The sequence below is a fragment of the Thalassophryne amazonica genome, chromosome 12, assembly GCF_902500255.1.
Source record: "Thalassophryne amazonica chromosome 12, fThaAma1.1, whole genome shotgun sequence".
Taxonomy (NCBI): Eukaryota; Metazoa; Chordata; class Actinopteri; order Batrachoidiformes; family Batrachoididae; genus Thalassophryne; species Thalassophryne amazonica.
The window spans coordinates 9,807,583-9,818,959 of record NC_047114.1 but is presented as its reverse complement, the minus strand read 5'-3'; the positions used below and the strand labels follow the sequence as shown (position 1 = coordinate 9,818,959).

At 42.6% G+C, this 11,377-nt stretch overlaps 1 protein-coding gene across 1 annotated transcript in view; it reads right to left on the bottom strand.

Moving 5' to 3' along the window:
* Positions 1-1,142: 1,142 nt before the first annotated feature.
* crfb16 (cytokine receptor family member B16) overlaps positions 1,143-11,377 on the bottom strand; it is a 51,407-nt gene continuing 41,172 nt past the window's right edge. Inside the window, exons 7-10 of the mRNA XM_034183767.1 lie at positions 2,511-2,662; positions 1,751-1,763; positions 1,632-1,695; positions 1,143-1,527 (exon numbers count right to left, since the gene is read on the bottom strand). Coding sequence (XP_034039658.1) covers positions 1,143-1,527; positions 1,632-1,695; positions 1,751-1,763; positions 2,511-2,662 — 614 coding nt within the window. The remainder of the gene's footprint in view (positions 1,528-1,631; positions 1,696-1,750; positions 1,764-2,510; positions 2,663-11,377) is intronic.

Genomic DNA, 11,377 nt, shown 5'->3' with positions numbered 1-11,377 from the left:
GTTTTCATTAAATGCTTATGAATTGATTATGTCTTGTCCTTTGCGTTGGGATGAATTTACTGCGCAGCGCATTAAGTGTTTTGTATTTTGTTGATGTCAGGTGATGTGTGCAGCCAGACTCCCTTCAATATTTTGTCCATTTTAAGCTTTTTACTTTTGTGCAGATGAGGGCATTTCATAAAACCTCACTCTGTAGAGGTTTTAAATCATTGCATGCAGTCATCTCTGTTGGTCACACCTGATGCACTAAGGATCTGCCAAAGCCGTTTGCACAGAACATGGATTGAGAGTGACACAGAGGCTGTGGACATGAGATGAAATCTTAGTGACTTACGGAAACAAATAAGCACATCTGTAACACTGGTCAACAACAGTAAGTTCCTTCGGCTGCTCCCTTGTTTTCCACCCAGGGTCGTCACAGCAAACCTGAGGTGGATGTGGATGATTAATTGGCACACGTTTTACACCGGATGCCCTTCCTGACGCAACTCCACATTACATGGAGAAATGTGGCAGGGGTGGGGTTTGAACACGGATCCTTCCACACTGAAACCAAGTGGCCAAGTGCACTAACCACTTGGCCACCACCTGCTACTGGTCAACAATAACAAAAATATTTTTCTTGCATGGACTTTGAGAACTGATTTAGAGTAATTTTGGAGTGCTGAATCCAAATCTGAGCTGATGATTGTATTGAATGCTGAGCTGAAGTCGAACAGCATTCTGACGTGCGAGTCCTTGGTCTCCAGGTGAGTGAGGGCTGAGTGGAGGGCAGTGGAGATAGCATCATTGGTCGAGCGGTTGGACCAATATGCAAACTGGTAGGGGTCCAGTGTGTGTGTGTGTGTGTGTGTGTGTGTGTGTGTGTGTGTGTGTGTGTGTGTGTGTGTGTGTGTGTGTGTGTGTGTGTGTGTGTGTGTGTGTGTGTGTGTGTGGTGGGGGAAGATTTGATGTGGTCCATGACTAGCCGCTCGAAGCACTTCATAATGATGGGAGTGAGTGCGACCGGGCAGTAGTCATTGTAGCAGGAGGGAGATGACTTCTTTGGGACCGGGATGATGGTGGTGGCTTTGAGGCACATCGGGACAACAGCTTGTCTCAGCGAGATGTTGAAGAAGTCCGTGAAGACATCCGTGAGCTCCTCAGCACAGTCTCTCAGGACCCGACCAGCAATATCGTCGGGACCAGGGGCTTTCCTTGATCCTTCTGAGCGTTCGCCTCACGCTGTCCGAAGGTAGTGACAGCACCTGGACGTCAGAAGGCAGAGGGATCTTCTGTGCTGGAATGTTGTCTGCCTCAAAGCGAGCGAAGAAGGTTATCAGCTGATTCAGCAGAGAGGGGGAGTTGTCGCAGGTCTGCGGGGTGGGTTTATAGTCTATAATGGTCTGTATACCCCTCCATAGATTCCTGGAGGCTCTGCTGTCCTTGAAGCGGTCAGCAATTCTCCTGGAGTACTGTCTCTTAGCCTCTCTGATTCCTCGTGACAGGTTGGCCCTGGCTGTCCTTAGGCCCACCTCATCCCCAGCTCTGAAGGCAGTGTTTCAAGCCGTCAGGAACCTGTGGACTTCCCCTGTCAGCCAAGGTTTCTGATTGGCCAGAATGGTCTGGAGACCGTGACGTCATCCATGCACTTCCTCATGTAGGCAGTGACGGTCTCTGTGTACTCCTGGAGGTCTGTGGTGCTGTTGTAGGTGGCTGTCATACATCACACTGAAAAAGTGAGGAAATTTGGGGGGATTTTTGATCCCACATTGTCCTTTGACCTACACATCAGAACTCAAATCTGGTGTAAGTTGTCAATCGCATCATGTTTTTGAGATATGAAAACATATTTCTCCGATCAAGCATTGAAACTGCGGTCTCACACACCTCTTCGGCACCATACACAATATTACGGTTCTTGGTCACATTTCGTGAACCTGGTTTAAAAACTATGGTTTTGAAGCTGCTTTTGTGCATGAGTAATGACGTCAAATGCATGAGCAACTTTTGCATAATCCATCAATATGGAACATGCAGACTTAAAAAAAACCTGATGTGATAGAGGAAATCTGAGCTCAGATTTGGATTCAGCACTCCAAAATTACTCTGTCAGTTCTCAAACATGGTATTTAGATAAATTTCTGGATTTTTAACTCTCCTGGTCCCATTGACCTGTTTAGACATATTAAACCCTGAGCCTGGTTCTGCTGGAGGTTTCTTCCTGTTAAAAGGGAGTTTTTCCTTTCCACTGTCGCCAAGTGCTTGCTCACAGGGGGTTGTTTTGACCGTTGGGGTTTTTACGTAATTATTGTATGGCCTTGCCTTACAATATAAAGCGCCTTGGGGCAACTGTTTGTTGTGATTTGGCGCTATATAAATAAAATTGATTGATTGATTGATTAAATATCACCAAACCTGTTTTGGTTTAATGTAAGGTTATCTTTGCATGTGTGTGAAGCTTGGTGGTAGTCAAACAGTACTTTCATCATCAGCAAATGGTTTTTAGTTTGTATCATTGTATGACTCACCAGTGATCGGGGGAGGGGTTCTTTACGGAAATATGCTTGGCAGGAGTCTGGGCGACAGTGGACAACGGACCAAAACATGGCAAAGAGGAGTCCGGCCATGACTATAACAGTGACTGTCACAGCGGTTGACTTCTTCCATGTAGCACCAGGACCTGCAGGAACATTAAGACATTTTTCCGTTTTTTGGGGGGAAAAAATTAATTTGTTATACTAAATTAGTTTTCTACAGATACTTTGGTCATTATGGTGGCTTCCTTATCTTGTATTGATACTTTTTTCATTCGAACGACATGCTTCTCTCGTCTTGGTGTAGTATTGTTCCAGGTTTAGTGAGTTGTTTTTCTCCTTGTCTCATACGATCTGCAGTACTGGAGCGGAGCTCCTCTAGGCAGGTGGAAATGTTTTTCTCCTGGAGTTGTAAATCTGATCAATTTGGGAAATGAGTGCCACACTTACAGAATGGAAGAAAGACTTGTCGCACTCTGAAAGGAAAATGGTGATTGCCTGGGCTTCAACAGCTACAGGGGTACTGCAGCGCTCTCTCTGCTAAGGGTACTTGCCACTCAGTGACCAAAAGAATCCAGCTTTACACACGACGTCGATTATCGACCACATTCTAACTTTGCAAGTACGTCACTTGCTCATCTTTAACTGCTTCTCCGATCCAGGTCGCGGGGGCAACAGTTTCAGCAGGGGACCCCAAACTTCCGTATTCCCGGCCACATTAACCACCTCTGACTGGGGGATACTGAGGCATTCCCAGGCCAGTGTGGAGATATAATCTCTCCATCTAGTCCTGGGTTTTCCTCCCAGCTGGATGTGCCAGGAACACCTCCCTAGGGAGACACCGAGAAGGCACCCTTACCAGATGACTGAATCACCTCTCATGACTACTTGAGAACGCAAAATGCAAGTATTAGCAATTATCCTTTGCAGCCTATGTTGATTTTCCCAAAATGTTGGTTCAGTGGGGTGGCCTCTCAGCCATCCTGAAAAGTTTCCAAATCTCCAACAAGTTGCTGGACATAATAGCCAACGTCTACACAGATCCTGTGTAGAGCCAGATCACATCCCTGAGGAACACCACAATAATTTAGAGTCTTCACCCCCGGGCGATGTCTCTAACTTTCTGGGTATTCTTCAGGGATTTGTTCTGGTTCCTGTTTTGTCAATGCTTACATGGTCGGGGTATTTGGTAAGATTGTTGAAACCAGTAGCTTACGTGCCTTTGTTGGTGAGGAAACAATAACCAAGCTTGACTTCATGGACGATGCTGTGATCTTTGTGGAATCAAACAATACCCTGATCACAGGACTTGAGAAGTGAGGAATTGTCATGATTTGCCCCTGCTCTGTCTGATCATTATGATTTTCTGTCAGTTTGTCTTTGTTGAGTTCTTTTGCCTGCTTTTTGATCATCTGTTTATTTTGCTTTGTCACAGCTGCTGGTTTTCAGTTCATCACACTTCAGCCACATCTTGAGTTCCATTCTGGTTTAGTTCAGTCTTTGATCCACTGTCTGTGATTTTTGTTCATTATTGCTTTTGTCGCGGTTTTCTTTTCATCACACTTCAGCCACATCTTGAGTTCCATTCTGGTTTAGTTCAGTCTTTGATCCACTGTCTGTGATTTTTGTTCATTATTGCTTTTGTCGCAGTTTTCTTTTCATCACACTCCAGCCACATGTTGAGTTCCGTTCTTGTTTAGTTTTGATCCACTGTTTTTGTTTGTTTAATGATTGCTTTTGTCACTAGTCTGATTTGTCAGGTTTACCACATTAGTCTTATTATTCATGTCAGTTTTGTTCTAGTTTTGGCCTTTGAATTTCTGGATGTCTGCTTTTCTTTTCATGGTCAAGTATTAATCTTTTCTTGTAAAGAGTCCATGTATCCTTTGTCCATTAGTTCTTTCCCGGTCTTATGTCTGTATTGTTAGTTTATGGTTATTAGTTATGCCCATGTTGTTTCTGCACTCCCTTGTCTATACTCCCATCTCTGTTCTCATATAATCACGTCTAGTTTCATTTGTATCACCGTCTCCCTCTGATCCCCATTTTGTCTGTCATCTTGTCACTGCACTCTCTTGCCTCACAGTGTCTCATCTTTGTTTGTCCACGCCCTCCTCCTGCCTGCTCACCACACCTGCTCCAAATCACTTCCTAATTAAACCACTGTGCATTTAAGCCCTGCTACTTCTCATGTCTCTTGCTTGTTCGTTGATGTTACTATCTCCGTTCCAGCTCACGTATCTGTGTTCCAAGTTTCTTGCCCTAGTTCCTTGTTGCCGACCGTGCCTGTTTTTCTTGACCTTGCCTTTTGTCTTAGCCTTTGTAACTTTGATTACCGTGCTTGGATCTCAGCCTCAATTTTTGACGAAGCCTTTATATTACACCTGCCTGTACCTTTGCCTTGCTGACTGCCTTTTTGTGTACCAGACCCTCTGCCAGAATTTACGATAAAGCCTTTTATATCCTACCACCTGCTTGTGAGTCTGCATTGTGCCTCCTGCTGTGTCCAGCTCCCCTGAGAATCATGACAGAATCAGAGTGTCTGGGTTTGTAATTGTTGTCAATCAAAACTAAGATCCAGACTTAGTTACTTCATCCAAACCATCAACATGTTTATTAGACCCCATTCCTACCAGGCTGCTCAAGGAAGCCCTACCATTGTTTAATGCTTCGATCTTGGATATGATCAATCTATCTTTGTTAGTTGGCTATGTACCACAGGCTTTTAAGGTGGCTGTAATTAAACCATTACTTAAAAAGCCATCACTTGACCCAGCTATCTTAGCTAATTATAGGCCAATCTCCAACCTTCCTTTTCTCTCAAAAATTCTTGAAAGGGTAGTTGTAAAACAGCTAACTGATCATCTGCAGAGGAATGGTCTATTTGAAGAGTTTCAGTCAGGTTTTAGAATTCATCATAGTACAGAAACAGCATTAGTGAAGGTTACAAATGATCTTCTTATGGCCTCGGACAGTGGACTCATCTCTGTGCTTGTTCTGTTAGACCTCAGTGCTGCTTTTGATACTGTTGACCATAAAATTTTATTACAGAGATTAGAGCATGCCATAGGTATTAAAGGCACTGCGCTGCGGTGGTTTGAATCATATTTGTCTAATAGATTACAGTTTGTTTATGTAAATGGAGAATCTTCTTCACAGACTAAAGTTAATTATGGAGTTCCACAAGGTTCTGTGCTAGGACCAATTTTATTCACTTTATATATGCTTCCCTTAGGCAGTATTATTAGGCGGTATTGCTTAAATTTTCATTGTTACGCAGATGATACCCAGCTTTATCTATCCATGAAGCCAGAGGACACACACCAATTAGCTAAACTGCAGGATTGTCTTACAGACATAAAGACATGGATGACCTCTAATTTCCTGCTTTTAAACTCAGATAAAACTGAAGTTATTGTACTTGGCCCCACAAATCTTAGAAACATGGTGTCTAACCAGATCCTTACTCTGGATGGCATTACCCTGACCTCTAGTAATACTGTGAGAAATCTTGGAGTCATTTTTGATCAGGATATGTCATTCAAAGCGCATATTAAACAAATATGTAGGACTGCTTTTTTGCATTTACGCAATATCTCTAAAATCAGAAAGGTCTTGTCTCAGAGTGATGCTGAAAGATTAACTAATTCATGCATTTATTTCCTCTAGGCTGGACTATTGTAATTCATTATTATCAGGTTGTCCTAAAAGTTCCCTAAAAAGCCTTCAGTTAATTCAAAATGCTGCAGCTAGAGTACTGACGGGGACTAGAAGGAGAGAGCATATCTCACCCATATTGGCCTCTCTTCATTGGCTTCCTGTTAATTCTAGAATAGAATTTAAAATTCTTCTTCTTACTTATAAGGTTTTGAATAATCAGGTCCCATCTTATCTTAGGGACCTCGTAGTACCATATCACCCCAATAGAGCGCTTCGCTCTCAGACTGCAGGCTTACTTGTAGTTCCTAGGGTTTGTAAGAGTAGAATGGGAGGCAGAGCCTTCAGCTTTCAGGCTCCTCTCCTGTGGAACCAGCTCCCAATTCAGATCAGGGAGACAGACACCCTCTCTACTTTTAAGATTAGGCTTAAAACTTTCTTTTTTGCTAAAGCTTATAGTTAGGGCTGGATCAGGTGACCCTGAACCATCCCTTAGTTATGCTGCTATAGACGTAGACTGCTGGGGGGTTCCCATGATGCACTGTTTCTTTCTCTTTTTGCTCTGTATGCACCACTCTGCATTTAATCATTAGTGATCGATCTCTGCTCCCCTCCACAGCATGTCTTTTTCCTGGTTCTCTCCCTCAGCCCCAACCAGTCCCAGCAGAAGACTGCCCCTCCCTGAGCCTGGTTCTGCTGGAGGTTTCTTCCTGTTAAAAGGGAGTTTTTCCTTCCCACTGTAGCCAAGTGCTTGCTCACAGGGGGTCGTTTTGACCGTTGGGGTTTTACATAATTATTGTATGGCCTTGCCTTACAATATAAAGCGCCTTGGGGCAACTGTTTGTTGTGATTTGGCGCTATATAAAAAAATTGATTGATTGATTGACTTTCAATGACCTCCTGGACTCAACCGTCAGAAGTGCATCTGTGTGCAGAGAAAGTGTTAAGAGTTTTAAGCCCCTTTCACACTGGGCCAAAGTAGAGTTGCGTAATGTGGCGTACCGACTACACTGAGCTTATGCAGCTCTAAATGGCAATATGCTGAGGGATGCACAGGGGTCCGGAAAATGGATGCAAAGAGCATAGAGCACCGGACGCCGTCCTCTACGTAAGTCTACACAACACTTCAACTTCAATCAACTTTTTTCTTATATAGCGCCAAATCACAACAAACAGTTGCCCCAAGGCGCTCCATATTGTAAGGCAAGGCCATACAATAATTATGAAAAACCCCAACGGTCAAAACGACCCCCTATGAGCAAGCACTTGGCCACAGTGGGAAGGAAAAACTCCCTTTTAACAGGAAGAAACCTCCAGCAGAACCAGGCTCAGGGAGGGGCAGTCTTCTGCTGAGACTGGTTGGGGCTGAGGGAAAGAACCAGGAAAAAGACATGCCGAGAAGGGGGGCAGAGATCGATCACTAATGATTAAATGCAGAGTGATGCATACGGAGCAAAAAGAGAAAGAAACAGTGCATCATGGGAACCCCCCACAGTCTACGTCTAAAGCAACATAACCAAGGGATAGTCCAGGGTCACCCGATCCAGCCCTAACTATAAGCCTTAGCGAAAAGGAAAGTTTTAAGCCTAATCTTAAAAGTAGAGAGGGTGTCTGTCTCCCTGATCTGAATTGGGAGCTGGTTCCACAGGAGAGGAGCCTGAAAGCTGAAGGCTCTGCCTCCCATTCTACTCTTACAAACCCTAGGAACTACAAGTAAGCCCGCAGTCTGAGAGCGAAGCGCTCTAATGGGGTAATATGGTACTACGAGGTCCCTAAGATAAGATGGGACCTGATTATTCAAAACCTTATAAGTAAGAAGAAGAATTTTAAATTCTATTCTAGAATTAACAAGAAGCCAATGAAGAGAGGCCAACACGGGTGAGATATGCTCTCTCCTGCTAGTTCCCGTCAGTACTCTAGCTGCAGCATTCTGAACCAACTGAAGGCTTTTTAGGGAACTTTTAGGACAACCTGATAATAATGAATTACAATAGTCCAGCCTAGAGGAAATAAATGCATGAATTAGTTTTTCAGCATCACTCTGAGACAAGACCTTTCTGATTTTAGAGATATTGCGTAAATGCAAAAAGGCAGTCCTACATATTAGTTTAATATGCGCTTTGAATGACATATCCTGATCAAAAATGACTCCAAGATTTCTCACAGTATTACTAGAGATCAGGGAAATGCCATCCAGAGTAACGATCTGGTTAGACACCATGCTTCTAAGATTTGTGGGGCCAAGTACAATAACTTCAGTTTTATCTGAGTTTAAAAGCAGGAAATTAGAGGTCATCCATGTCTTTATGTCTGTAAGACAATCCTGCAGTTTAGCTAATTGGTGTGTATCCTCTGGCTTCATGGATAGATAAAGCTGGGTATCATCTGCGTAACAATGAAAATTTAAGCAATACCGTCTAATAATACTGCCTAAGGGAAGCATGTATAAAGTGAATAAAATTGGTCCTAGCACAGAACCTTGTGGAACTCCATAATTAACTTTAGTCTGTGAAGAAGATTCCCCATTTACATGAACAAACTGTAATCTATTAGACAAATATGATTCAAACCACCGCAGCGCAGTGCCTTTAATACCTATGACATGCTCTAATCTCTGTAATAAATTTTATGGTCAACAGTATCAAAAGCAGCACTGAGGTCCAACAGAACAAGCACAGAGATAAGTCCACTGTCCGAAGCCATAAGAAGATCATTTGTAACCTTCACTAATGCTGTTTCTGTACTATGATGAATTCTAAAACCTGACTGAAACTCTTCAAATAGACCATTCCTCTGCAGGTGATCAGTTAGCTGTTTTACAACTACCCTCTCAAGAATCTTTGAGAGAAAAGGAAGGTTGGAGATTGGCCTATAATTAGCTAAGATAGCTGGGTCAAGTGATGGCTTTTTAAGTAATGGTTTAATTACTGCCACCTTAAAGGCCTGTGGTACATAACCAACTAACAAAGACAGATTGATCATATTTAAAATCGAAGCATTAAATAATGGTAGGGCTTCCTTGAGCAGCCTGGCAGGAATGGGGTCTAATAAACATGTTGATGGTTTGGATGAAGTAACTAATGAAAATAACTCAGAACAATCGGAGAGAAAGAGTCTAACCAAATACCGGCATCACTGAAAGCAGCCAAAGATAACGATACATCTTTGGGATGGTTATGAGTAATTTTTTCTCTAATAGTCAAAATTTTGTTAGCAAAGAAAGTCATGAAGTCATTACTAGTTAAAGTTAATGGAATACTCAGCTCAATAGAGCTCTGACTCTTTGTCAGCCTGGCTACAGTGCTGAAAAGAAACCTGGGGTGGTTCTTATTTTCTTCAATTAGTGATGAGTAGAAAGATGTCCTAGCTTTACGGAGGGCTTTTTTATAGAGCAACAAACTCTTTTTCCAGGCTAAGTGAAGATCTTCTAAATTAGTGAGACGCCATTTCCTCTCCAACTTACGGGTTATCTGCTTTAAGCTACGAGTTTGTGAGTTATACCACGGAGTCAGACACTTCTGATTTAAAGCTCTCTTTTTCAGAGGAGCTACAGCATCCAAAGTTGTCTTCAATGAGGATGTAAAACTATTGACGAGATACTCTAACTCCCTTACAGAGTTTAGGTAGCTACTCTGCTCTGTGTTGGTATATGACATTAGAGAACATAAAGAAGGAATCATATCCTTAAACCTAGTTACAGCGCTTTCTGAAAGACTTCTAGTGTAATGAAACTTATTCCCCACTGCAGGGTAGTCCATCAGGGTAAATGTAAATGTTATTAAAAAATGATCAGACAGAAGGGAGTTTTCAGGGAATACTGTTAAGTCTTCTATTTCCATACCATAAGTCAGAACAAGATCTAAAATATGATTAAAGTGGTGGGTGGACTCGTTTACTTTTTGAGCAAAGCCATTTGAGTCTAATAATAGATTAAATGCAGTGTTGAGGCTGTCATTCTCAGCATCTGTGTGGATGTTAAAATCGCCCACTATAATTATCTTATCTGAGCTAAGCACTAAGTCAGACAAAAGGTCTGAAAATTCACAGAGAAACTCACAGTAACGACCAGGTGGACGATAGATAATAACAAATAAAACTGGTTTTTGGGACTTCCAATTTGGATGGACAAGACTAAGAGACAAGCTTTCAAATGAATTAAAGCTCTGTCTAGGTTTTTGATTAATTAATAAGCTGGAATGGAAGATTGCTGCTAATCCTCCACCTCGGCCCGTGCTACGAGCATTCTGACAGTTAGTGTGACTCGGGGGTGTTGACTCATTTAAACTAACATATTGATCCTGCTGTAACCAGGTTTCTGTTAGGCAGAATAAATCAATACGTTGATCAATTATTATATCATTTACCAACAGGGACTTAGAAGAGAGAGACCTAATGTTTAATAGACCACATTTAACTGTTTTAGTCTGTGGTGCAATTGAAAGTGCTATATTATTTTTTCTTTTTGAATTTTTATGCTTAAATAGATTTTTGCTGGTTATTGGTGGTCTGGGAGCAGGCACTGTCTCTACGGGGATGGGGTAATGAGGGGATGGCAGGGGGAGAGAAGCTGCAGAGAGGTGTATAAGACCACAGCTCTGCCTCCTGGTCCCAACGCTAGACAGTCACAGTTTGGAGGATCCAAAAAAATTGGCCAGATTTCTAGAAATGAGAGCTGCTCCCTCTAAAGTGGGATGGATGCCGTCTCTCCTAACAAGACCAGGTTTTCCCCAGAAGCTTCACTACTGTATGTAAGTCTATGCAACACTGCACTACTGTACACCAAGTCTCCGCAATTGCACACAACCCTATGCCAGTCCGGCAAAAAATCCTTTTAGGTTTTTTTTTTTTTATCAGTACATACCTGCATTGCTAGATTTTATTCATCCAGCTGAACTTTGCTGGCAATCAAACTTCAAAACTACAGAAGAAGAGGCGGGCCGAGCTTCCACGTACACTATAACTCCTCATGGATCGTGTGCACGCGATTTCCGGCTGCAGCTCTCCCTTCACCTCCTCAAGTTCTCTCACGATTGTGGCATGTTAAATAAAGTCCATTAACACCTGGAAATAATGTATTCTGACTTTTTCCAATGTATCAAATCCATCTGCATGTCCAGGCAGTCTGTAAGAACAGTGTCATGGAGCAAAGCTTCTCCTCCTGCGTGAAACTTACGCAGCCATTCCTGTTTACTAGATATGCAGCA